This window comes from Anabas testudineus, chromosome 16, assembly GCF_900324465.2.
Source record: "Anabas testudineus chromosome 16, fAnaTes1.2, whole genome shotgun sequence".
Classification (NCBI taxonomy): Eukaryota; Metazoa; Chordata; class Actinopteri; order Anabantiformes; family Anabantidae; genus Anabas; species Anabas testudineus.
In genome coordinates, this window is record NC_046625.1 from 13,247,403 (window position 1) to 13,274,444 (window position 27,042).

The 27,042-nt window shown below is 41.3% G+C and overlaps 2 protein-coding genes across 4 annotated transcripts in view; both read right to left on the bottom strand.

The window, feature by feature from the left end:
* Nucleotides 1-395: 395 nt before the first annotated feature.
* fxyd5 (FXYD domain containing ion transport regulator 5) lies at nucleotides 396-5,323 on the bottom strand. The gene is made up of 9 exons (XM_026371979.1): nucleotides 5,093-5,323; nucleotides 3,661-3,697; nucleotides 3,031-3,108; nucleotides 2,622-2,807; nucleotides 1,800-1,874; nucleotides 1,674-1,703; nucleotides 1,518-1,592; nucleotides 1,267-1,312; nucleotides 396-860 (listed from the first exon to the last, which is right to left on the bottom strand). Exons 1-9 carry the CDS (start codon nucleotides 5,213-5,215, stop codon nucleotides 836-838), a joined length of 675 nt encoding a protein of 224 aa, XP_026227764.1. The 5' UTR covers nucleotides 5,216-5,323; the 3' UTR covers nucleotides 396-835.
* A 2,077-nt stretch (nucleotides 5,324-7,400) lies between these two features.
* Nucleotides 7,401-27,042, bottom strand: part of nphs1 (NPHS1 adhesion molecule, nephrin) — a 35,297-nt gene continuing 15,655 nt past the window's right edge. For 2 of the 3 annotated variants that reach the window (XM_026369911.1, XM_026369913.1), the window contains 25 exons: nucleotides 26,531-26,612; nucleotides 25,591-25,694; nucleotides 23,832-23,953; nucleotides 23,470-23,641; nucleotides 22,083-22,240; nucleotides 20,981-21,122; nucleotides 20,554-20,678; nucleotides 20,300-20,468; nucleotides 19,954-20,083; nucleotides 19,630-19,802; nucleotides 18,762-18,902; nucleotides 18,082-18,219; nucleotides 16,627-16,748; nucleotides 15,834-15,993; nucleotides 15,531-15,687; nucleotides 14,999-15,150; nucleotides 12,489-12,600; nucleotides 12,215-12,396; nucleotides 12,072-12,122; nucleotides 11,642-11,758; nucleotides 11,043-11,091; nucleotides 10,606-10,738; nucleotides 9,714-9,783; nucleotides 9,312-9,478; nucleotides 7,401-9,153 (listed from right to left, as the gene is read on the bottom strand). In XM_026369911.1, coding sequence (XP_026225696.1) covers nucleotides 9,061-9,153; nucleotides 9,312-9,478; nucleotides 9,714-9,783; nucleotides 10,606-10,738; nucleotides 11,043-11,091; nucleotides 11,642-11,758; nucleotides 12,072-12,122; nucleotides 12,215-12,396; nucleotides 12,489-12,600; nucleotides 14,999-15,150; nucleotides 15,531-15,687; nucleotides 15,834-15,993; nucleotides 16,627-16,748; nucleotides 18,082-18,219; nucleotides 18,762-18,902; nucleotides 19,630-19,802; nucleotides 19,954-20,083; nucleotides 20,300-20,468; nucleotides 20,554-20,678; nucleotides 20,981-21,122; nucleotides 22,083-22,240; nucleotides 23,470-23,641; nucleotides 23,832-23,953; nucleotides 25,591-25,694; nucleotides 26,531-26,612 — 3,221 coding nt within the window. In that variant the 3' untranslated portion in view covers nucleotides 7,401-9,060. The remainder of the gene's footprint in view (nucleotides 9,154-9,311; nucleotides 9,479-9,713; nucleotides 9,784-10,605; nucleotides 10,739-11,042; nucleotides 11,092-11,641; nucleotides 11,759-12,071; nucleotides 12,123-12,214; nucleotides 12,397-12,488; nucleotides 12,601-14,998; nucleotides 15,151-15,530; nucleotides 15,688-15,833; nucleotides 15,994-16,626; nucleotides 16,749-18,081; nucleotides 18,220-18,761; nucleotides 18,903-19,629; nucleotides 19,803-19,953; nucleotides 20,084-20,299; nucleotides 20,469-20,553; nucleotides 20,679-20,980; nucleotides 21,123-22,082; nucleotides 22,241-23,469; nucleotides 23,642-23,831; nucleotides 23,954-25,590; nucleotides 25,695-26,530; nucleotides 26,613-27,042) is intronic. The other variant, XM_026369912.1, reaches the window with a different exon arrangement.

Genomic DNA, 27,042 nt, shown 5'->3' on the forward strand with positions numbered 1-27,042 from the left:
GTACATCATGCATTAATTCCATTTACACAGCTGCAGTGTTCTGATAGCAATCAGAGCAGTGAATATTATGAACCTATGCTGAGCTCTGTTTATTTTGACATTAAATCTGTTATAAAAAATGTGCACGGCTCGTCCCAGTTTGTTGTTTCCATCATTTTGATGCCATATGGATGCAAAGATAATGCGCCAGTGGATCATGTTTAATCTAGGGCTTTACTCACTTACAAGCATAAAGCCACTAAGAGGCTTAGACACCCCTTACTAAACATCACATTTTTGTCGAGATTGAAAGTGTACATAAGTGTGCAAGAAGAGGAAATGACCCCGCTTCATTTTCAGGACTTCTGGGTAGAGAGTGAATGTTATGAGATTGTCAAGTATGGGATGTTAAGGTGTTATTCTTCACAACCTTTAATAATAATCCTGGATGTGAGACACTGCCTATAGCGGTGTTATCAATTATAAGACACAAGGATCATTAAGAAAACGAGCCTGCTTCATGGCTCAAGGTATGATTAAAACACGATCCATCTCTTCATTATTTGCCCAGATAAATAATCACTTTACTTGTTAGCACAGTTTCATCAAGTGCAGACATACACACAAAGGTTGAGACGGTGATGGTTCCCTTTTTTTTTAACTTGTCTGCATGATTCACCTTTTTCCCTGTTTATTCAGTGTATTTCTATGACGCTGTTACTAAGCAGCATACTGTAAGTCAGTCTACATGCACACACACGTTGGCAGGTGTTGGTTGAGTGTTTTTTTCTCCCGACGGAGTCCTTGTTGGTTTCTTGCAGCTCTGCGCTTTCGTCAATACACATAATCTCGCCCTTTATCCTTGGACCACATGATACGACCTGGAAAAACAAAACCCACAGAACATTTAAGGAATCAAACGCCGTTTAAGAAATCAATTATGTTTATCAAACACAAATGTGCCACAGTCAGGGAAATAAACAGCGTGGTTTGCATTTTGTGTGCTGTTGTTTCACCCAATAGAATTATAATCTTTGTAATCTATTAATCATCGCAGAGATTTTAGTCAGCATTCTGTTGAGCTATTATATGTCGGACGTGATTGATTGTTTTCCATATATCACAGAGGAGCCTGTGATAGAAATTGCTTAACTCATTCAACTGCAGTTTTCCAGCAGCATGATATACAGTAAGCACAGCTACCCTTCATACGCAATAGACTGGATCTTAGTCACTTTTGTCTGTCGGCTTTCATTGTCTTTCAGGATTATGGCTGTAAATACTTACTTTGATGACTTCTTCCGACACTTGGGTAGCCGACAGACCTTGCCACCTACAGTTGAGAAAAAAAAAAAAAAGTGAGAAGGGTGTTGGAACATAGAGCGATCGGCCACAACAGTAAATCCACCTGGTGGTTTTACAGGGCTGTGAAGTCACTGTCACTGTTCAACCAGACACCACAAAAAATAAAACCATCAGGTTGCTGTGGTTGTTTTAGATTACGTAAGACAAAAGCGTCTTTCAAAGCAAATACTTACAGCTAATGACCAATATGCCCAGGACGAAGAGAAATGCTCCAATGACGAGGCCGGCGTGACGCAGGGACTCATAATCTAGACAAATGAAACGGCTGAAACACTCTGTTGTCGATACAAGAGGTGACACAAAAAACACAGTGAAGACAAACTCCTTACCATAGGTGAAATCATTATCCCACTTTGGATCTGTAAGAAGTAAAAGTAGACAGAAAAGTACTGATTTAAATCGCAGCACCTGTGACATTTAAGCTAAGTATGTTCAAAGTGTACATTTTTTGTTACCCCAGTCGACAATTCGATGGGTCTGTTGTTTAGTTGTTTTCTCTTTTGTGGTTGGTGACGACGTCACTGTGAATGCTGAAAAAAATAAGATAGTTGAAGCATTATTTACCTTAGCTTTCTTCTTTCTGGCCCCTTTTTTGTCAATGCTTAATATTTATAAAGTACATTATTCATAATACAGTGCTTTCTAATGCGAAAGCATCATTTTATATAGTGGAACATATTCTTTCTGAGACATATTGACTCCTTATCTTTGTCATACCAGTCCATATATAATTAGTTCTCATTAAATTCCAGGTACATTTCTATGTTGAACTCCATTTTTAATTGAATTTCTGAATATTTCAGTCGGATGACTCTCAGAGGAAATTTAGGCTGACACTTTTAAAAGCATATCAGCGCTGTCTCTGTCTCTCTTCTCTCTCAATCCCCGGTGCTGTAAAATGCATGAGAAATACTCCACTGTATCTCAACAAGGACAGGGAGTTGAACATTTTTCTAATTACCTCATAATTAGTTTGAAAGCTTTATACATGGTTGATGGGGAGCCTTTCTAAAAGCCTTTGCTTTCTATAAGCAAAAGCTTATAGTCTGTGTGAGGGCACGAGGGTATGTTAAGACCTCGTATATCTACCAGACAAACTCAATGGCTCCACCAACTGGGTGTTCAAGCATGTGAAGGGCAGCGTGAATAATGTGACTCAGAGTGGATGTTGGCTTTGTGGTCTAGTTTGTTCTCGTACTGAAACTAAAGAGGAAACTGACACAAATGCCAAAAAAAGGTCCCATTTAAACTACTGGTGTCAGATATAGCACAAGCACCTGCTGAGCTGCTAACTTCTGCTGCAGTGCTGTCGACATTCACTTGTGTGCCCATGCCGGTGCTGGAGCTACTGCTGGCACGCTGCTCTGTGGTTTGTTGAACGCTGCTACTTTCCGGGGAGGAGTCAGCATCTGTCGTGTTTGTTGAGCTTTCCACTTTTCTTCCTGTGACATCTAGAAAAATCTCTTTTTTTTTTTTTTGAATATAGTTAGATAGATATCATTATCAAAGGAAATCATTACAAGGCAGCTGTATAATATTATATAGAATAAAATAGACATCTCTGTTTTCTGTAATTATTATTATTAGTATTAGCATTTTACTGTACATTTGATACTTTACTAGAATAGTAATGGATGATTGTTGTAAAGAGTGAAACATTTCTCAGAATAGACGTGAGTACCATACCGTTGGTTGGACTTGAAGCAGTGAGTGTTGTTGTTGGCAAGTTTTGAACTCCGGGTGCGGGAGTGGAAGCCCTTGACACTGCGTGGGTAAAAAAATTAATCAATAAAAATGTAAAAAAAGCCACATTTCAAGAACCTAAAACACGAATCAGAAGAAACCTCATAGTGAGGCCTCAACACAAAACACTTTACAGGAAGAACAAATAACCTTGTTGTTCATCCCACTGACTCTTGCAGACAATGCTGTGATGTATTCCTGGCATGGGGAGAGAGGCCTGCAGATGCACTGCGAGTATGTCACAGTAACAGTCCTGTGAGTGGGGCAGTTACAAAGAAGTAGCTCTTACAAAACCTCTGGCTACAGTAGAGCTGGACAATACAGCACAGTGACGCTATTGTCCGTTCACTCACTCAGCACCTTCCAGTGACTGCTGAAGTTCAAGGAAACCTCTGCTTTGGAGGGACAACGTTGGGATTCCAGCTACCATATAATGAACCCACATAGCGATCCCTCTCACCCAAATGTTTGCTAAGGAGATGTACAAACTTTTAGCACAACACTACTCTTATCATGAGCAAAGTGGTTAAACCGAGTATCCATGTCATTTCTCAGCAAATATATTAAACTCACCTTTTAACGTGAAGATCAGAAAGAAGGTGAAACAAATCTGAAATAAAAAAGCAAATGAGAAAATTAGGTGAAACAGAAGAAGGAGGAGGAGTGAGAGTAAACGGGGCTGTATCTCAGCTCCTCTCCTAACAAACTACATTTCAGCATATGTGGATTTAACCCAGTCCCCAGTTGTTGTGGTTGAACTGATGTCAGCCACTTTACTGAAGATGATCCAGAAGCACCACTTTTTTAGAGAGGACTGGAGCGGATAGACAATATTCAGACAAAATATATACCCATTAGAAAACAGAATGGTGTTACAAAGTCTTTATCCAGGGGCACGAGTCAAATCCAAATGTGCACAAAATGGTCTAACAGAGGATAATGCATTAAATGATTGAAGCGAGACAGGGAAGAAACATTTTGTACACTGCACTTGACAGCCTGAAGTGCAACCTATTAGACAGGAAGATGTGCTCATTGAAGTTAGCACCACATGACCACTTCTCTTTCCTCCCGAAGCAAACAGACAACATCACCCACACTCCTCACGCAGCATGAAAGAAAACCGATTCTTATTTTCAATGTCAAACTTTTTAAGACCCACATATCTGAACCGTATTTTGTTTTCATTTGTCAGATATGAGCGATCCAGGTTATACGCCGGGTATGCAATCCTCCCACATGCCTGTGTCGAACTATTGATCAAACTTTCTCCCATTCACGCGGCACACGCACACACACACACACACGCACACACAAGTTTGCTACTGTCACCAATTGAAAAATGGCATTGGTAGATGTGTCAAAACAACTCTTCTTAACATAATGAAAATTCTGTACCGGTGTGCAGCGCTCTCTGAATCAGTGGATGAACATACTTCTTCCTCCCCCTCACCACATTTTGTCCCTGGCTTGAAACTAAACACTATAGAAAATAGGAATAGACTAAAACCTGTCCAGTATAGTATGATTTTATAGCAATACATCGACCAACTAGGAAGCAGGTACACTATTGTGACAGATGCAATTCTAGGCCTGTGGCTCTGTTTGAATCCACCCTCCCCCCACCCCCCTGCAGAAAATGAATCTTGATCTTTGACCTATCCTGGTGGCAGCGCGTCCTCTGGGCTTGGAACAGTGTGACAGGTGAGCGTCTGTGGCCGTCATGAGCTGTGACAGCTCAGATTAGCAGGTCATGCCAATCTTCATTTCACTCCAGAGCATATGTCAAAATGAGGCCTGTTTCCCTTGGGTGGTACAGGCGTCTTTCCCTTCCCCTAGCCTGACCCGCCTGCCTGTTTGTCACATCTAGCACTCTCACTCACTCCCTGTCTGTCTGTTCATCCGTTTGTGTGTCATCCTCCATCAATCTCCTTTCAGTTCGCTTCACTAAAACACCCTTTCAGCTCTCTGATATTTAGTCATCCATCCAGGCTATTATGCTTACCTTAGTATCCATCCTGAGAGGCGCCCGAGTGCAGAGGTTTATCCACAGCTTCATCGTCCACGATGCCTTCCTGTGTGTCAGTCTAAAAGCCTCATGGGGTAACTGCCAACCAACCACACCCATATGCTCACCATCACTACTTCCTCATGTGATTGCCTGAAATCTTTTTCAGTCTCTTGCTCACCCACTCTTTCTCATAACGTGGCCTCCTCCCTCTTGTTCTCTGGCTTTCAGTTTTTCACTCTGCTCTGAGTGCTGCTTGCAGTTCAGCTGTTTTTCAACATAGTGGCTTTTCTTCCTTCTTTATTTCCGTACTCCATACTGTCAGCTGACTATTTCCATATCTATTGTCTTGTCACGTATCACTCAAACGTTTGCAACCAGTAAACACGTACAGTGCAAGTACACTGGAATTTTTACTGGCCATCGAAATCCTCATTAAAAAGCGGTGACTACATTAAATACCACAGAATATAATCAGCAATTGAATTGCAGTTGACAAGTGACATAACCAACCTGGCTACAGGACGTATGACCCAACAGCATTACCCCGCTGAGAAACACAAACCTAGACTGTTCCAGCAGACAAAGCCTGCAATTCATCCACACTAGCAGAGGACAGTGTTAGTTCAGAGAGCTGCTGATGCTTTTTGGACAGGCTTGTCCTCACAAGCATTTCTAGAGTCTCTATATAGAAATTAACTTTGCTAACACAGCTTATATTTTGAATGTCCTTGGTAAAAGATTATATTTACTGTGGTTTTTAGAAATAAAATATCACTTTAAGCAGAATCAGTCCAGCATTTCCTCGTACATTACACATCTCATGATTCCAGCCAATCATACAATGAAATGTGAATTTATGTGACCAATCACAATCTGCTTGACAAATACAATTAGAGGAGCATCAGTGCCCTGACTTCTGTTATAGTTTGTTCCTCTTTTTTACATTGGTGTGACATTTTATGTTTTCCCATGAGACAATATATCTATTATGTATAGTTGCATGGTAACATGCAGTATACGTGCAGTAAACATTAACGAAAAAAAAACATTTTGGACTTGGAGGAATAAAATGTGGCCTTTCTATAGCAACAGTAGACAGACCTAGACAGACCTGTGACACATTTTAATAATGATAAAAATCCCAAACTCCTGAATTCTCTATGGGTCTTTGGGCCCTGTCAATATGTCTACTTCTACGTATTAGACTCTATATTTGTATTGACTTGACTTTTTTTTACTATATACTAAATGTACTAATGTAAGTCACTGAAGCTAGAACATGTTTTCTGAACTTCAATCTGCTTTTCCGATCATCATGATGTACTGTTTACTTTCTAGTTATAGTCGATGGAACACTGTGTTTATTGAGTTACATTCTTTCATCACATTGGAGGAAATTACTTACAACAGGAGAGCAGATCCACAAAATGAATCATAATAACTGCGAGTAAAATCATGTTCTAATTTGCAAAAGTTGTGTGCTTTTGATTTGATTTGTCTTTACTTCAAATTGAAATTTCTCCATAATGGGAACAATGAGAGGGTTGGCAGAAATTTGAGTTAACTTTGAGTTAGCACCCCACTGGTAGCACCACTTGTTAAAGTGATAAACGAGTACTATTCAATCTCATATTTGTTTTTTGAAAAAAGGAGAGAAGAGAGGTAAATAGGACATAAACGCACTCATAGATCTGAGGAAATTAAAGTCTCTTATTTGTTTCTCTTTTGATTTAATTGTGCATTCATGCAGCCTGTTTGTTCGAGCTCCCCTGAGATCGTTCTGAACACAACTTATCAAAATGTTCATGAGGCAAGTGAAGAATAACAGAAGTTGACCTACAGTATTGAGCTGTCAAGCCTCGAGTTTAGCACATTACCGTTCCTGTCTAAGCTGAAATGAATGCATCATGAACAGGCTTTGGTATGAACACAGCAGTCAGCTTGACGGGACCTTAAACAATTGTTCAGTAATGAGACAAACATACCTTGACAGCTCATGATGGAGAACAGCAAGCCTAATTGAGGGAAAGCAGCTCTGTAAAACACTGAAGATTTATCTTCAGACAGTTAGGCTGCATTGAGGAAACAGAATTTTCTAGATTGGACAAATGTGTGAACGATAACAACATCACCAGGATTTAAATATGAAATCTCACAATCTCACATTTTCTTCCATTGTGTGTTTATGTAACCACATAGTTATTTGAAAATTAAGATTTTACAGTAACACAATAAGGAAAATAACAACTCATGAAGGAGATCACATCATTGTTATCATAAAAGCAAAAAAAAAAAGGGAACATTTAGGAACAACAATCAAAGGTTAATGGACAAGCTATTGTTCATAAACTATTGCGCGTGCACTTGTGCTCATGAAAATTATGTGACAAATCGTGCTCTAGGGAAAGACAGCAGTAGAAACACGGTGCAAGCATAGCAGCTCTGTGTACAGTTATAATGAGAGCCCAGTCACCATTTGGGTTTCCAGCACAGTAGTGGGAACCTAAAAGAGCTGTGAAAACCTTGAGGAAGTTTCTAACCTCTGCACAGTGAGACATTTATCGTAAAATAGGAAGACACAGTGTAAAGTGTGTGTCCTGTGTGTGAGTCTGCAGCTCTAAATGGATATCATCAATAGAGGATGCCCATTTGAACCAGACGCTGGTTCAGTCAGTAACATGTCTTCAGAACACATCCCCATAAGGAGACTTTTTTGTTCAGTACTTTTACCAGACCATTTCCATCAGCCTCTGCTGTGGTTTGTGTTCAGTGCTAATTAGCAAATTGTAGCAGGCTAAATTAAGATGGTGAATATTGTAAACGTATCTGCTAAACAGCAGCAGATATTAATGTGCTGATGTTAGAATTTAGCTCAAATAACTACTGGTCTTAGGTACAGTTTCACAGAGCTGTTATATATTATATGCATTATATAATTCTTAATCTTTTTATTACTTCTTTTCTTATATTGCTGAAATTGATCTAATATGTTATAATTTCATTGATTATAATTTTGAATTTGTGTAAAGCAACTGTGGGTTTGAAAACGGCTCTACAGTATAAATAAGGTTTACTGATATTATTGTTTAGGCTGTGGAGCAAAAACCTCCAGTCAACTACACTGGATCTGAGCAATAATGAAACTAAGGGAAAAAGAAAGTAGGTTTTTTTTGTAGCAGTAGCCAAAGTTGCAGCTTAGCTTAACCCCATTTTTGTGTCTCTATATCTCTCTGACTGCCTGTTCTCTGCACAGTTTCTCTCTCTCACTGATGCTGGGAGCTGAACTTCAATCCGAAAGAAAACTGGATTAGAGTTCTGGCCCTAGATGTGGCTTTACTTCCTGAACACAACCATGCTAAATTCTGCTCAGTGCGATCCTATTGTAGAGATTAGCAAGCACAAACTGTGAGGTCTGAAAGTCTTTGTATTAACCAGGAGTGGGACAGGCCGCTGTCTTCTGGTTCTCATCTAGATAAATGTTGGAAAATGTAGATGTCAAACTGGGTGCAAAAAGCAGGATGTGTGAATCTAAGCGGTTTCTTTTCGTTGTTAACCACAACGACGTCAGTCTCTGTCTGATTCATGTCTACCTGCACGTATATGGGGGACTGTGTGTAATGACCACAACTTCCCTAAAAAGAGTGTACAGATGAAAGAACAAATGAAGGTCCAGGCGTGAGATCGTGGAGAGGAAAGAAAATAAGTGAGTAGTATGAAAAAAATGTGTGTTCACAATATACACAATGAAATTTCAAAACACTTGAAACACTGTATTTTGTGGCATTTTATATCAAACATTTGAGCTCTATTGAATTTTTCTGATAGGTTCCTTCAAGGTGACTTGTAAGATAACGTTCAAAAAGAATCAAATAAATAGCATCAGACTCAATATCTGTACTCAGTGACTACTGTTGAGTCACAAGCCTTGTCATAGCGGATTTGTTGTTTGCAGTCTTCTCATTTTAGACTAACTCGCCTCGTAGTTCAAAGGGAAGATCAGAATCTCTCTGTGGTAGCTGAACATCCATGAACCCTCTCACTCTCTTAGTAGCCTGCTGACAGACGGACAGAGTGCATCTCAATTACATGATAACAATGTAAGATATCAATGTATCATCTACTTCCATTCTTCAAACCTGATTGTGATATTAACACATGCAAATCATCAAATAGAATCACTAGTTCATCTTAGGCTGGGGTTTTGTTCACGAACCTGAGGGTAGGCCGGGGATCTCCAGTTGTTCCTTTGAGGAGGTAATCTGTGGACAAACAAGGATGGAGGGACAGGAAGGGAGGAAGACATGATGTCCTGGTACGGACCGCTGTCTCTTACATCCTCATATAGATGAGAGTCCGCAGGGACGGGTGGACGGGTGGCATCTTGAAGAGCACATGGAAAAAAACATAAACACAAATAAATACATATAGAATATTTCGAATTGAATGTACTTGATGACTTGCTAAATATGGAATAAAGCAGAAAATACTCCACTCGGCCAAATGTCACATCAGGCCAGATGCAGTTCCTGATTGGCTCGGAATGCATCATATTTTGGACACAAGGTGTTGACTGTTGCCTTGTTTACTCCGACATATATTTGTGTCTCAAACTTACGTATTTCCTCCGGGTGTGTATGGAGAGGCGGTATGTAGTCAGTGGTGGGGTAATAATAGTGGGAACTTTCCTGGAATTAGCAGAACAGAAGAGATAGCATCACATCGACTCTGATCTTATGCAACTTGAGCTAAATGACAATGCCATGTGTTTAACATTAGAGCAGAGGTGACTGCAGTGAATTGTTGGAAGGTACCCAAGATTACATTTCCACATGCCCCTATGCAGGAGAATACTCTATAGATCTATCTCGGGGATTTCTAGGGTGCATTTCTGCGTCCTCCTCTTTAATTCCAACATTTGGTTTTCTTTGAACAGTTTTAATGAGCTGAAATTTAGCATATATCTAACATTTAGGCAAATAAAACTAAAACTATCTTCACTCAAACTACATGTAAATGAATGAATGAAGTTTGAGTAAGGGTTCACACCAAGCCGTACAGCTACAGTGTGAACTGTTTTAAATTAGGAGTGAGATAAAGCCTTCCTTTGTGGGGATGAGGTTTCTTTCTAACCCATTTTGACAGCACTGTGCTATCTGTTTTCTTTTATCTCGCTCAACAGTTTTCTTCAAGGTTCAAATCCTTTTTGGCCTTTTTGAAGTACAAAATGATAAATTTGTTGAGATCGATGTGTATTTTGAATGCTAATTGTGAGGTATTGATCTATGTTCCATCCCTGTGCACAGCCAAAGGTTTCATTAGTTTATCTGTCCATTTTCCTTGTTATGGCTGAATTCGCCACTTCCTCTTCTGTCAGATCCCTTCGCCCCCTGCCTAACCTCTTTTCTCCCCTCATCTATTTACTCAACCTTCTCTGTGTCTCCGCATATTTTCTCAATTGCCCTTTTCTCTTTCCCTTCATCTCCTCCCTTCTCTCTCCAGGTCCTTACCGCCGCATAGCTCTCGTAGACATTGCTGTCTGTTTCAGATCCAGAGTCGATGAGGAGGGTGCGTTGCGCTGCAGTGTTGATCTTTTCTCTGCTCTCGTACTTATTGGAGTTGCTTACAGCTGACTGACTTGATCTATATAGAAAAATTAAATTCTGTCATCTGCTTGAACGATTTCCAAACAACTCTTAATTCCAACTATAAACCTAAAAGACACACAGTCATGTTTTTGCTTCATTAAATAAGTTCTTAACAATGCATCATGTGGTACCAATACCCATTACTGTAGTAGTGTGGGGATATAAATGGATATTGAGAGAAGCTTATTATTTTGTCTGCCTGGCTGTTTTAGTAGCTTGGTCAGCCAATGGGGGGGTGTCAGATTTCTTAGGGTAGATGCATGGCTCTTTATTACTTCTACTGCAGTGCCTTATCTTACCCATCCTCTTCATTCTTCTTTCCGTCCAACACACTGCCTCCTGTACCCCCTGTAGGGCGAACAGGAAGAGGGTTTGTGTTAGGAAATCAAAACTTGAAAACAAGAGCATCCTCTTATATCATTTTATACTGTAAACACTCAAATTGATTGCAATAAAAAAAGTTCAGAAAGTAAGAGCTGTGAAAAGCCTATGTATAAAACAGGGGGCTGACAAAGGTGGGGAATGAAAAATAAAAGATTTAGGTGAACATCTTGACAGTTTGAACATATAGAAAGAGACAGACAGAGAGATCGAGGAAAGAAATAAAGGTAGCAAATGAGATAAAAGATATGTATGAAACACAGAAGCGACAGCTTTGAAGGATCAATGTGGTGGGAGGTACAGGCTTGAGCAGAAAATGAGGAGAAGGAGATGAGACAGTATAGACAGATAGAAAGAAGGGCATGAAGAGATGAGGAGAGAGTGAGAGTCTGAGCTGACAATTGCATCATGCACCAGAATAACCTCTTTAGAATTAAGTTGAGCAATCAGAAAATCCTGATGACAGAAAGTGACGACAGCTCCAGTATACTGTAGAAGAAAAGATGAATATGGCTACCTGTTTGAGCTCGCCTCTTTTTCCACCTCAGTCCAAAGAAGCAACCCAGTGAATTCAACACGAGCAGCCCAAACACCACTGAGATCACCGTCCAATAGGCCTGCAGTCCACTCGCACCTAGTTCACAAAACATTAGCTCAGTGCATAACAATGAAAGGTAAAGAGGAAGTAATATGGAAATTCAGGCAGATAAAAACTGACTCAGACAGACCCAGCCACTTTCTCAATTGTCTTTATTGATTAAAGACTAGCAGAAGGAAAAAAGTATGGATGGGCACCATGACAACCACTACTCTGATAGAGCAAACATTAACAGCCTTGGAGGTGCATACATTAACATGATTTAGCCAAATGAAGCCAGCTGCTGTGCAAACACCAATTTCCAACAGCCCTTAAGGCCTTTTTCCGACAGTTGTGATAGAAGACTTACTCTGTGAGACTGAATCATCATCTGTTGGAGCTCCTTCTTGATCTGGCCACTCTATGTAGAAGTAAGAACAAACAAAAACCTTAAAAAAAGAAAAAAGACAGTAGAGTCCTTCCACGATCAAGCTGGGGTTACTCTAAACTGACCCTTGGTGGTGATGGTCAGAACTGCATTGTTATCAGCATAGTCACTCTCTCCTATTGCATTGAGAGCATTGACCGAGAAGTTGTAAGTGGTGACCGGCTGCAGGCCAGTGACAGTAAAGGTTGATGCCCCAGGAGGAAAGACGTCCATGTACAGGAAACTGGCTGACTGAGCCCAGCGGTATCTGGCAAACAAAAGGCACAATCAACTACAATTGTTCGATTATCTAATGGTTTAATAGTCACACTAACATATGGTATATTCTTGATGTTTCACCTTATGCGAAATCTTTGCCCCAATCCACCACTGAAGCCTGGTATCCACTCCAGGGTGACAGAGTCATGTGTAACACTGACTTGGCGAAATGATGAAGGAGGATCTGGGTGATCTAAGGGCAAAAGAAAAGGAAAAATGTCAAAAAATCTTTCAAATTTGATGAGAAATGACAATATCATTGCTCAACAGATTGCTATTAGCAAAGGGTTTAGATGCTAAGTCATTGACATGTGCCTTGGGGATTTGGAGTTCTTACAAACAGACACAGTGATGTTATTAAAAAGGAGATCAGAGGTGAGCGATTAGCCACACTCTTGCCACTAGTCTGACTTTAAAATCCAGCCCTACTCTAATGTAGCTGTTGCTAACATGTACTGATGCCTTTGTTTTAAAACAAAATTATTTTTATTCCGTAAGCAAACAAAATGTCAGAAGATCCAGCAACTCAGAACTGATTTGACGATGACATGTAGTTAAAATTCTCCTGGTAAAAACTATCAATGATAAATAAAGTAAAAAACTGAGTAGAATTATATCAGGGAGGCAGTCAACACTTGCCAGTGAACCTCCAAAGCCTCTTTGTTTTTTTTAACAGCTTATCTCTTCTTAATCACAGTTTATTCTACAGGCTCCCACAGAATAGCTGTTTGACAGCCACAGCTTTGCATTTTTTTAACAGTGCATCACTCCTTATCTGCTTTTATTTATTTTTTATTCTTTTAGTTGTGCTTTGCTGTATGAATGATTAGAAAACAGGGGCAGATCTGCAGCTGATCCCTCGCAGAACAAAGTGGCTGATTTGTCCAATTTATTCAACCAAAGTCAAGCAACGAAAGATGAAGCCTCTTGATTATTATCAATATTGTGAACTGAGATCAAGGGAGGCTAACCGGGCCTTCGGTCTGACACGAGGCAAACCTTCAGTCAGGGTAGTGAGGGGAAAGTGGATTATTTTGCATTTGGAACATGTCAGAAATGAGGGCGCTTTTAAGGGCAGAGGAAGAGATAGTCAAGGAGAGAAGGAGAGGAGATAGTAGCACAGCTACATGAGAAGGGGGATGCTGTACTCGTGTCTGGCTCTAGGCTGCAGCCCAGTTTGCAGAGTAAATAATTCCCACTATCAGCTCAACTCATAAGATTCCAGGCCAAAGAGGTCAGCCTTATTTGGATCTCGTCTCCTTCAAAACCAAAAAGCACCATACTATGAAAAAAGAAATCTCTCTTCCTCTAGGGCTCTAAAATGATAAGGAAGCATGTAAAATGTATTATCACTGCGTCAGATTAATTATGAATATTCACAGCGCTGGGGAAAACAGGGACAATTTCAGATTGTATATTATGGTTTTTATAGTAAACATTAAATGTGTCCAATGACAGCTGTGGGCCTTTGCTGAGAGCAGGACTTTGTTGATAGTGGCGGTGGTGCAAGGGTACACCGGTAGCTTGAAGGCAGAGAAGTCTAAGCAGGCCGGCAGAGCAAAGTATATCACTGCAGCATTATCTGAGTGTGAAATGAAGTAGTGCTATAGGCTCAATGATAAGGTAGAGATAGAGCAATGGAATAAGTTTCTTAAAGGGCTGACACTCAGGAGCAACAACTCTCTCCAGTTTACAGAATTTTGCATGTTCAATTGCCCTCCCACACTATTGTAATGTTGCTGGAAAAGGCTGATAAACCTTGGACAAGGCAGTGTAGACACAATTATTTTGAGATGCTGCCAAATTAGAACCAAAAGAAAAATTTGTGCTCCACTGCCAAGTACGTGATATGCATAATCCCTACATGCTGTGTGCCCAAACCACTTACATCAATCCAATGGCCATTCATTTAAAGCTGCCTTAGGTGGGGCTGGACCACTAGGGCACAAAAAAAAACCTGATAGCAGCACAGGCCTGACACAGGCCTACTGTAGTGAAGGTTTACTGAGTTGCATTAACAAACAGTTCTTACACAGTGAGCAGATACAGGCACCAAGGTGAGTGAGTACCCAATATACATTTGCCTTTTAGCACTGGTTTACTCCACTAACTCTGGGCTCTGTTCAATTTCAGACTTTATGCAGTGTGCACACTTCTTTTTTGATGGATAGCTGCCAAAGGATTTTTAGCTTGAGGTGTGTGTTGATGGAAACAGTGAGACTATACTGTCTAATCAATGGGATGGCCTGATGACCGAAACAATGAGCTGAAGGTGGTTAAATCTGCTAAAGCTAGAGAAGTGACTGGCAATTTTCCATCTTTTCTCAGTACTTCTATTTAGCCATTTAAAAAACAGATTTCAACATTAGATGCATTTTAAATATATCATGAATCTATCTATCTCTGAAAGCTTGAATATTCCTTTAAAATGATACAGGGTTGTTTTTTCTAGCTCATAAAAACTTTTTGGAGATACATGGTTTTAACTGGACATTGACAAAGAATATTGTGTAGACAGCCAGAGCCTCCTCCTTACACACACCCACCCACCCACACACCCAGCCACCTACAAAAAAAATGTACATAAATACTTGTGCTGACGAGCTGAATGTCTAGCTTGTCTTCCCCAAGTGAGTTGCGAGCAGTGCAGCTGAAGACAGCATAGTCCAGAGCTGCGCTCACATTTACTACTCGAACTGTGCTGGTGTGGATCACGCCCTCCCTCACAGTTCGCTCCTCATACCTGCAGCAAGCACGCACGCGCACACAGACACACACACACAGACAGACACACACGCACACACACAGACACACACAGAAAGAAAGATAAATCCTGAGCAGGCAGGGATTGTGATGTCCTGCAGATTGCACTAAGTCACCCAATTTCACACATCAAAGACGCATTAAACATGTATTTGCATAGTGAAAGGCAAAGTATAAAATGCACTAAATCTGGATTTAGTGGTGAAATAGCAAGAAATAGCAAAAGAATATATTATATTAGGAACTAATCTAATTGTGACGATTCATCAATATGTAGCCAAATGCTGACAGCAGCACTTAAGTTAATAGTGAACATAATGGCAAGAGAAAAATGTTAAATGGAATTATACTTTTTTTTACCTAGGGTTTGCAAAGTCCATAGTTACACCATTTTTCTCCCAAGAGAAGTCGACACGAGGAATACCCTCTGCTTGACACACTACCTCAGCTGTAGTGATGCCATCCCCTCTACTTGCTACTTTCCTCCATTGGGGTCCTTTCTGAAGCTCTGGTTTGACTATGTAAGACAAAGACGGGAATCAATGTTTTTCATTAATTGTACATAAGTATTGAATGACAACTGCACACATTCCCACGAAAAAGTCTCTACAGTAAGTTTGTATTTTCCTTCTGACAATCTGAGAACAAATATCACAAACTCACACTGAACTACCAGCTGCACATCTACACTGGCAGGGGGTGCTATGCCATTATTGGCTGTGCACTGGTAAAGACCAGCATGAGCCCGTGTCACATTACGGATGGTCAGGAGGCCTGATTCATCTTCCTGGGTCTCCTCTCCCAACTCCACCTCCCCTTCTCCCTGTGGAAGACAGAGTGAAGGGGAATAAGCGGAAGACAGCAGCTATCCTTCAATACACACTCCCCTCCTCGTGAGTGTGGGCTGGAGTTTGGGGGCTGTGTGAGAGCAAGACAGGTAGGCAGACAGGGAGGGTCGAGCTGGAAACCATCAGGGCTTGAAGTGGGGGTGGGAAGGGTGTCGGGGGAACATGCTCTGAGGACAGAGAAGGATAATACTAAGGGTTAGAGAGCCAGAGGGAAAGAGAAGAGGCGAGGCTGTGTAGGTTGAAAGCGGGGCACACAGCACTGCCAGGGGGTGGGTTAGACCGGAGAAGGCATCAGTAGATACAGAGACCACGCCATATTGACGAATGTGCCCTTTAGTCACGCAGCAGTAATGAAAGCTATTTTTCTGGATTTGGGCTGAGCGTGGAACAGGAAGAGGTGGGGTGGAAGGATAGTTAGAGCCAGTGAATTACGGTGCATCTGTGCATTTAGAAAGGCTAGTGATAAATGGCAAAAATGGATAAAATAATAGAAAGGATGCCAGATAAAGGAAATGTGATTCAGGGGTTTCTATTTGTGTGTGTGTGTGTGTGTGTGTGTGTGTGTGTGTGTGTGTGTGTGTGTGTGTGTGTGTTTAAGTAGGCCTCACCAGCCATTTCCAAGAGAACATGCCAGATATAATGGGGTTGGCATCTGCCACACATATCAGGTCTGCTGTTCTCCCCAGGTTCACAAACACAGGGTCTTTCTCTGCTTTGACACTGGGAGCATCTGAGAGGGAGAAAAAGGAAAAATGCTATGGCAGGATCAAAGGTTTACATACCAACATGAGAAAAATCACTTCCCAACCCATTCAACTGGCATGCTGCTGCATTTCTATAATTACTGTTACATTTGTTTTTCTTTGACCTTTTCATAAACCCATCTTAATAGGCCTCTATGTTTCATGTACAATGCCATTCACTTCTCTATATCTTAAATGCTTTGAAGGCAAAACAGAGCATTGGTCATGTGACCCAAAGGGAGGACTGACCAACTCCCACTCACTTTCCTTTCCTTATCCATCTATTCATCAAATCATCTCTCCTTTCTAACAGCATGACTCCTCTACTTTCCTTGTTTTGTCTCTACCTTACAAGCTTTTTATACTTCCCATGGGCACCATGTACTTACACTACAACAATAATGCCATTAGCGCCAACTTGTCTAAACCTACAGCATGTTCGCACTTGAAGAGGTGGTGGGGAGACACAGACCTCTGGGTCGATGGGATCTAACCATGTTGGGCCGCTAAATAAGACCAACATTGTTAAGTGGGCTACACCATCAACCATAAAAGCTACTACAATTCTCCATACATAATGAATATCTACAACTGTCAAGCCCAGTTAGATCAAGATGGCAGAATCCATTAGGCATGTACCACGGGCTTTGGCGAAACAGGCAGACCTACATTTTCAACACTTCCATAATTAAATCATCAGTATTGGAGCAGAGGGTCTGGAGCTCAAGGCTGGGCCTGGGGCAGCTGTGGAGGTGCATGGCCTATCATGGAGGCCTAATGAATGAAGCATGTTTGCTAGGCAGTGGCTGTAGGTCAATGTGTGTTGATGCACAGACCAACACCCTGTGTAGCAGTTTAATGAAAGTTCAAAAACACGGTGCAAGAAGTGTACAGATTAGAATCTAATGACAAAAGACTATTATTATATATTATATTATATCTGTTCATTCTGTTCAAGTTGACTTGTGACCCAGAGAGACTACAGCCATGTTAGAATCTGAAATTATTAATAATGAATAGATGGCAGCCAGGTGAAAATAATCATTATAAAAGTACAATTTCTACATTTTCTCACGCATCCTTTTCTTTTTTGGGGTTTTGTCCGTTGGTCTGAGTTACTGTTCACTTGCCAGAAAATATTATAAATTCTCAAACTAGCTTGTAAGAAAAAAAAAAAAGTAGATTACTTTGTGCTTTATCACTAATCTACAGGAATATGTATTACAATTTATATTATTAGGAAATTATGAAGAACATGGAAAGCAACATATACTGTATTGTGGGCATAAAGGTGCAAGTGTCAAGAGTGCAAGATCTTACACTGAATGTCCAGCATAACGGAGGTTTGGTTTTCACCCTCAGCATTTGAACACTTAGCAGTGTAAACTCCAGCATGTTTCCTCGTCACATTTTTGATCTCCAGTGTGTACTCATCTGGCTGAGCGTAGCGCAGATCCTCTTTATAAAAACAAACAAACAAACAAACAAAACATAGGCAAACTGATGATGAATTAAGTATGCATTACAAGCTCATCAACCTCATGTCCTCTGGCCAGTGGTCTCTAAGTGACATCTAATCCTTCATTATTGATTAACCTGGCTGGATTCCCACATCAAGCCAACAATAGATTGTGCAAGACACCTTCTGTACCACAACTCTCGAAATGTAATAGGGTTTTTTTCCCTCATTCAGGATACAGTCATTTTATGGTGGGGCTACCAGAGTTAACAGAAAAAGACAGTGGGTGCAGCAGGGCCCTGATGACATCGGCCCGGAGGAAAAGCCAGGTTTAGAACCATTGTGTTGTATTCAGGGAGACAGCAATCCTCATTTAGACTGCATACATTAGAGCCATAATGAGAATCACATTTGGCAGGGACCCATGCTGGCTAACCTGCCATGTTTTATTCAGACCCTGAATGGCAGAGCTGAGTGCTTACTTGCTGGCTCAGCTCAACTAGGACCTGGTTTATAGAGCCATCACACAGCCTTGAATCACCTTTGACCAGCTTCTCTCTGCGGTGCCACCAACTGCAGGAGACCTCCTCTGGGTTAGCAGAGAACAGCAGTGGGATGGTTGCCATGTCATCCTCCACCACCTGGACCTGTGTTGGCTGGTCAGAGCTGAACTGTGGTGGGTCTGACACAGAAAAATGTAGCCGCAGTCAGTTGGATTTACACCAAAAATAAAATCGACACAAGCTTGGATAGAAACACGGGCTCACAGAACAACAAGAATAAGCGAGAGAGAGCGCAAAGACACACAGAACATGGCGAGCATCAAAACAGCAAGAGACACTAATGAGAGTCAAACCAGTAAAAAGTCGACATCCCACCAATAATTCTAGATCTAACCAACTTCACACACTTAGACAACGGGGGAGTAAGACAACGAGGGAGGGAGAGAGACAGGCATTGAAACAACGAGTGACAGTAGTGTTGTCCAACTGCAGCTCTGCACAAACAGACACTGACATTCCTTCATGCTCATACACAGCACCAAGCTTTGAAGCAGTGGCTGGCTGCTGCCTGTGAAATGGCATCAAAGACAAACATGACCATGCAGCAAAGCAAATGCACAATTAGGACACACTGCTGCAGAGCTCAACAGACCCACAAATCACAACAAAGGTTTCCAGTAAACAAAACGTGCACACACGCACATATACTGTGGCATTTCTGTGTAAAAAGTACACCAGCAAGCTTACATCTACACGATTAAAGATCATCATTATGCAGCATTCAAGATTTATACAAATCAAATGTCTTGGTTGGAAAAATTGAATTGAATGGAATTGAATTGGTTTGCTTGCCAAGAAAAAGAAAAGAAACAAACTCAGAAAGAAAGAAATTCAGCCTCTACTTACAAAGCACATTGAGTTTAAAGAATGTGTTGACCCCCTCAGCTAGCACAGGGTTGTAGGCCTGGCAAATCACCCTCTGATTGTGAAGCTGTGAAGTCAGGTTTAGGGTTAGGGAGCTGCTTACTGAAACGCCACCATAAAAAGCCTTCCTGGGTGGCTTCTCCACTCCCGGGAACCTAAGACACCATTCAGAATATCCATCAGGTGAGTTAAAGTTAATAACGTATATTACACACTACACAGAATAAAAATCCAGACTAATTCTGAAACTGAATTATTAATGTCATTTTTGTCATTCACAAATTCCCACCCACTGCCATGCCAAACCTGAGTAGTCCCAGGCTCCAGGAGATGTTGGACTTGGGGTTACTACTTCCAGACTGGCACTCCAGAGCTAGCGTCTGGCCCTGACGAAGCTCATCCTGTGTGGCTGTGATCTTCATACTTATTGCTGTAACTGGACAAGCATGGAGTGTACAAGAACAAACACACACCATGACTCACTGGCAATATCAAGATGAAGAGTATAAAATGTAGTAGCCATAAATCTGTCTGAATAGGATTATATCAGCCCCATTTATCTAATATTGTGCTTTTCTGTTAGCTGAGTTAGTGGAAGTAGAATTAGTGTCAGGCTGCCCTTATAATGTTTTGAAGCTCTGGTCTAACTTACATTGAACTGTGAGCTTAGTGGAGGCAGAGATGGTCTTCTGTGCCTCATTTGTTGCAGCACAGCGATAGGTGGCCATGTTGTCACTTGCTGTCAGGAGCACAACCAGTTCTCGAGCCACACCCCGATCGAAGGATGTCTGCTTCATTGCGTCAAACACTGTCTTTCCATTCTGCAACAGGAATGACAGCTATTCAACCCAGAATGACACACAGTGCAACATACATATACAGACAGACATGTTTATACACACTAACCTTAAACCAAGTTAGGGTCCCTGGAGGATTCCCTCCAGTGGAGAAGCAGGTGAGACGCACTTTGGTCCCTGCACGAAGGGGGGCATCCTGAGGAGGTGCATCAATCCATACCTTTTGAGGGGGGTCTAAAATAAATCAACTAAAGTTTAGAATATGAAGAATTTCTATATGAATACCTGCACAGATTTTAAATGTAATAACACAGGCCTGGAAATTGCTAATTCAGCCATGGATTTAACAACATTTATTTGTCAAGAGCTACATGTTTGTCTTTTTATGGTTCTTGACATTCAGTGCTGTAATTACTAATTACCCCTCCTAAACCATGAATGTTTTCCTGATAGAAGGTAAAAAAACACTGCACTAAATCTCCACAGTGTTTTCATTAAAACAGCCCTTTTAAAGAATCCATCTTCAGCAAACTCACAATAAACAGTGAGTTTGGATGTCTGGGTCTTGGAAAAATGTGTGCCCTTGTTGAAAGCCTCACAGGTGAGCTCTAGCCCATCTTCCTCCCTGGAGACCTGGTGGGTCATGTTGGACATGGTTGTCATCCCTCCATTGTCTCCCTGCAGGCACAAAGCACACATGACAGTTCAGTCAGGGGACAGACAGCCTTGGTCCCTGGCGTTCTCAGTCTTAGGAGAGAGAAAAAAGTCTAGAGAAAAACAGCCCACACTGGTTTCCCTAGGTGAATACAGATGGCAAATTAGCTGCTGTAATAACTGATGTTGTGCACAGTCTGTGATAAATAAGCATATTCATCTGACTCTCCTGCTTTGCACACGGTTATAAATTGAGCAAAGCATCATTTTGCACCTGCCTGATAGTGGTCATGCCTATGCAGCACATCTGGTTATTAAAGCTATTATTGTGGTGATTACTGTAAAAGCCATAGTCAGAAAGACTAACAAAGACACTGGACAGGAGCGTCAGTCTTCATTAACCTCACGCTGTTTCAGATGCATTAGAGCTCACACACAGCACACCGAGTGCCTCGTGTAAGATCAAATGAAAATGCTGCTGCCAGATGAATAAGAGCTTGTTTAATAATGCTCATATTCTGTGTCAGCTTTTATTCACTTTGATCTTATTAACATACACAAAAGAGGAGAAGAGCAGCAGAATACTCCTTTTCAGTTTAGCTATATTTGCAGAGCTGCAGCGGGCCTATTCAGAGACAGCTCATGGTCATACAGTTTTCCTTCATCAATAAAGGTTCGTATAAGGTCAGATTTCATGTTTATAATTCTTTTAATTCAGTGGGAGGCATTTTGGTAGTTTTTGTTGGTGTCCTAAAGGAAAACTTGACTGAAGGGCAATTCTTTTGCAAAAGATGTTTCATATATTTGCCTTGTGTTCACAGCAATTAAACAAAAAGATACCTGCTTCTAGTATTCTCTTATTTTCAACCGGCATAAGCACCAATTATAACCCACTCTTGTCTCTTGCTAGTGCTGCTGTTCATTTGTGTACTTGCTCAGATAGATTTCAGGTTGGTGGAAATTGCGTGTGCTACGTAGTCCCACCTCTTCCATAGTGACAACAGAGGTGTTGAGCTCCTTGTAGCCCAGCCACCACCGAATCTGGACGGGGGGATTACTGGAGCTGGCAAAGCAGCTCAGATTCAACTCCTCTCCTTCAGCGACAGTGAATGAGCCAGACAAAATCACCTCTGCAGGCTCAACTGATGTGCAGACACAAACATACAAAGACAAGTCAGTAAAAATATCGCCCCGTGAATAGTACATTCAACAGCTACCTATTCTGATCACAGTGAACTATTTTTGGATGTGAAACATAGAGCTGTATCAAGGGTGAGAGGGAAAATCACTTTGAGTGGCAACTTGTTTTCTCAGGAGGTTTTCAGTGTAGTTTCTAAAGTCTGCTTCGTTATAACCACAAGGGGAGACGGGGTACAATAGCTGCAGGCAAAGTGATGCAGCTGCACAAAGCCTTTGGGGGAATACAAAAGGATGGGGATCGAGCTCGCAGACATGGTGGGGGGGTGGTCATGTATGTAAATCTTATATATATTTGTGTCTGTCCCACATGAGACACAGAATGTGATGCATTTTCTGCATGCCACACACAGACTCTGTTGAAATTGCATAAATGCTGTAAGGTAAAAGAGGCATATTCATATTACACCAGTGAGACTTATTCTGTGCCCTCCAGCTTCTGCCAATGCCTAGAGCGCAGTCAGCAGTCTGCAGCTCATTTTCAATATCCATGAATGGATGGCTGGGAGGCATGGTATCGGAGCCTGGTGGGGGCTTGGTGATGAAAGGAGGAACGCTGGAATAACTTCAGCCACCTTTAAATAGCACAAGTTAGGGATTTCTACAAGAGTTGATTCTAATTCTAATCATATTGACATAAAATAAGTGCATCAATCACATAGCATTTAAATCTCTGACTAACATTGTCTGGCTCTGTACTGAAAATCAGGCTATTGTTAGACTCAATGCACCAACGCTGCTGAATATTAATTCTGTATTTGTTTTATTGTTGCTGAAACAAACATTTTATATTCGGAGAGAAAAGTATAATCTATTAACTATGTGCGTTACTGTCGCACAAAGTGTAGGCATTACTGCCTCAGGATGGTGCATTGAAGCAATTCAGTTAAATTAGTGTAGCAGCTATGAAAGACCATGCAATGATACTAATCTGGAGGCAGTCGGAATTATGGGCTGCAGTAATAATAACCATTAGTTTCATTAATGATATTAGCATTAGAATTTATGCTGGGACAGCAAAAGAATTGGTTTTGGAGGTAAGTCTCTTATTATATTCCTCTGCCTCATGTCCATATCCTTAATAATCCATTGCTGCGAGTCCCGCCAGGGCTTTGTGTGTGTAAGCGTGTGTGCTCCAGCAGTGTGCTCTATATTAAGCATTATTTTCACTCACAGAGTACAGTAATTTTGCGGCTGACAGACAGAGGCAATGGGGACACCAGATTGGTGCTTTCACAGCACAGTACTGCCTGGTTGTGAGCCGGGGTGATCTTCAGGTTGAGGATACTGGTGGACTTCTGTGCTACAACATCCTCTTCCCAAGTTGTGGACAAAACGTCTCCATTCTGACACACAGATGAGCACATAAAAGTCAAAAGCCATAAAGAATGTGGTCATACCGTGCAGTAAATGAAGTACAGAAGCTACTAACGATGGGGTACCAACAAAAGAAAAGTTGCTCTTCTGTTGGTAGCAAATTTTGCCAACGTGACAGTGTGTTAGGAAGCATCTTAACAGATGGCGCGGAAGATTTACCTTGGTCCAGTGGAGAGTTGCTAGGGGGTTTCCACTATGAGACACACACTTCAACACGAGCATTCTCCCTGCTTTGACTTCCTCTCTCTCTAGACCCACAATAACTGGAGGCTGAGGTGGGACTGTGAGGAAACAAGAGACAAAAATAAAAATGGACTTGACAAAGGGGAATAGAGTAGAGAGCAAAAGAAAACCGACGAGAAGATGGTGAGAGAAGAAAAGGGATGTAGTATTTCAGGGAAAGGTTGTGAGGAGTGACCATCAACAGGAAAACATAAAAAAACATTGCACTGCGATGAGCACGCTCTTGGCAATTGAATAGGAAGCATCCCTATTTGTTGAGACAGGGCCAATAAATTGGACACATTCAACATGACTGTAGGATAAGAGGTTCAGATCTGATGAAAGCATTAAGTATTAAGGGAGCAGTGAGCTGGATCCAGTCCATAAAGCAAAATAACAGATGTTCAAACAGTAATAAGGCAACGTGAAATATGAATAAATTAAAGCCTCCTTGAATAAAATATACGCAGTAAAATAAATTAGAGGAGGACGGGCCTTTGTTATTGCTGCAATCAGTTTCAGAGAGCAAGCTGCAGACCCTGGGCCAGCGTGACAAATTGCCACCTAGCTAACAATCTGGCTGGATGAAAATGGCCACCGTGCTGGCTTTGATGGCCTGGCATGCTGAGTAAGACTGCAGCGGTGGTCCCAAATTCTGCAACATTAGCACTTAGCCTGTGGTCAGTGCAGAGAGAGGGAGCAAAGCTCATGGTTATTGGTGATTGTTAAAACAGCAGCAATGGCGCCTAATGTGGAGGAGTATAGATAGAGACAACATTAAGTTGTCTAGTCAGCCTGTGGATAATATGGCAGCAGAGCCGTAGGAAGTGCTGGCTGCTGAAAGTGTCAGCAGCCTTGCACCACTTTAATCAACAACATGATTTAGGCCTGGGAGAAGCAGGTGGGTAGACTAAACAATCAATTACTTCAACTGATCAACACAGTAGAAAACACAAAACCGTACTGTAGTAAACAGTAGCTGCAGTGACAAACTGTTTGTGCATTCGACAATTGCTTTCATTGTTGCCTTGCCAAATAAGAGGAAATAGGAACAGCAAATACAATGAGAGACAGAGACAGCACGTGTGTCAACTCACCTTTGCGCTGCAGTAACAACTGTATTATACAATGGCATGCAGTTTGTGATAATGGCACGGAAGAAAAAGCATGAGAAAATGCCTCACCTCCTGCCTCAGTGGAGTCTAAATTTAATTTGAGCTGATGAGCATAAAAGCAGTTGGGTAAGTTTTGTAGGATTCATTATCATTAACAGTGGTGGCCTTCACATATTAATTATTATAATAGTATTAAAAAAGCTGTATTTGAAGCTTCACTGATATAATCAATGTCAAAAGATGTGGTTTATGTGTTTTGGTTAACACTGGGGAAATGAAAAAACAAACAAACTCTAAACTAAACAAATATAATTTTAATTGCAGGACTGGTGTGTGGCGGTTTACTGCTAGCCACTGCTTTGGTCACAGCAATCTCATTCCACCAGGGGCAGCATTGTGAAGCTGATGCTGTCACACACGTCATCTCGAAGTAGGTGCAAGTTTGCCTTCAGGTTGAATGTTTCTCTTCGGACCTCTAATACAGACTGAATGGACAAGGCCGAACACCCATCCTTGAGTGTGTTTGTTTTGAAAGAGCGGAGGTGTTGACTGTCAGTTTACAGACAGGTTGAGACACTCACAGTACACATTCATGGTCATTGTGGTCTCCACAGGCCGGAAAAGGGCGGAGTTCTTGGCATGACACGCCAGCTGTCTCCCGTTGTCAGAGCTCAGGGCTGTGACTCTTTGAGAGGTAACAGAAAGACAAGAAAGTTCAAAACATCACATGACGTCTAAGCTTGGGGTGGAAGAAGTATTCAGATTCTTTACTTTAGTAGAATTCAAATTACATTGAGTAAAGGACAGCATTTCCCACAGAAATGTCATGAAGTTAAGTAAAACATAGAGTAAGGTGGACATACTCAAGTAAAAAAGAAAGTACTTTATGTCTCACTACTTAGAAGTGCCACATGACAATAAACTCGAAAAGGCACTCTGTGATGTACATGAATAGATCCACTAGTCCCTGAAATGCTGTGGATTTGTTCAGAGTCTAGTTTACTTTTTCAGTTTATGTCTTGTATATCAAATTGCAGTACAATGTCAACCATAACAATCACACATGGCCCACTGCTGCGTATGCTCAGTGTGAATATGAGGAAGGAGCATCAATATTGCTTAAGACCTTGGCGGTTCTGCAACAGAGCTGAACAACACTGCAGCTCCACAGTACCAATGTTATCTCAGAATATGACAAGAGGTTATTATCTCTGACACAGAGGAGACAAGCAGGATTAAAGTAATCTATGGCCTTGTTTAATGTATAGGCACCTGGCGAACCAGCGAGGATCGGATCTGTCTCGCTGCTGGAATGTAATTTTGTGCATTTGACAGAAGCTAATTCAATCGCACAGTGCCAAGAAACAGTTCGCTGTGTGCAGAAATTCACTTGTACTTGCTAAGACAGAAGGAGAAAATAAGAGTGGGGTGAAAACAAGGGAAACAAGAAACAAAGAGAGACTTGTAGAGATTGAGCCGGTTGGTGAGGAGAATGAGCCTGGCAGGCAAACGAACACATACGTTACTTCAGCATGCGTGTTCAGGAGCTTATCCTTTGAGCCAGACATGGTGAAAGACTCTGCACCTGTCAGCTCGACTCCATCTAAAAGACACAATGGGGGGAAAGGCGTACAAAAAGGCAGAATAGGGTGTAAATTTGTTCATGTGAAACAGAAACACTAGTGTTATTCTCACGTGGAATGTTAAAAACAGTGATATGATGAATATGTATATCTCTGTGTGTGCGCCATATCTGTGTGCGGTAAAATGATAGTATACTGTAAACCACTGTTTTAAACGTCATTCAGTTCAAATCAAATCAAATCAGATATGAGAGTACAGTGTCACCAAAACAACATTACATCTTGTTCAAACCAACAAAGAAAAACAAAGAAAAACACTACGTCTTAGATCCACATCACAACCCCTGAAGACAACATTCACACTAACAGAAAACAAAAGAACAGCTCTCTTTGCTTCAGGAATGTACACCATATTAGGTGTGATGGAGCAGCATAAGGTAAAACCAGAAG

Bases quoted from the DNA above. Each gene is read 5' to 3' on its own strand.
- fxyd5 (XM_026371979.1), bottom strand. From the start codon at position 5,215: ATGGGTGTGGTTGGTTGGCAGTTACCCCATGAGGCTTTTAGACTGACA. The intron at 3,698-5,092 runs GTAAGCATAATA...TTTTTATTTCAG, and splicing joins CTCTCAGGATGGATACTAAG to ATTTGTTTCACCTTCTTTCT. The intron at 1,313-1,517 runs GTAAGTATTTGC...TCTCAACTGTAG, and splicing joins GGGCATATTGGTCATTAGCT to GTGGCAAGGTCTGTCGGCTA.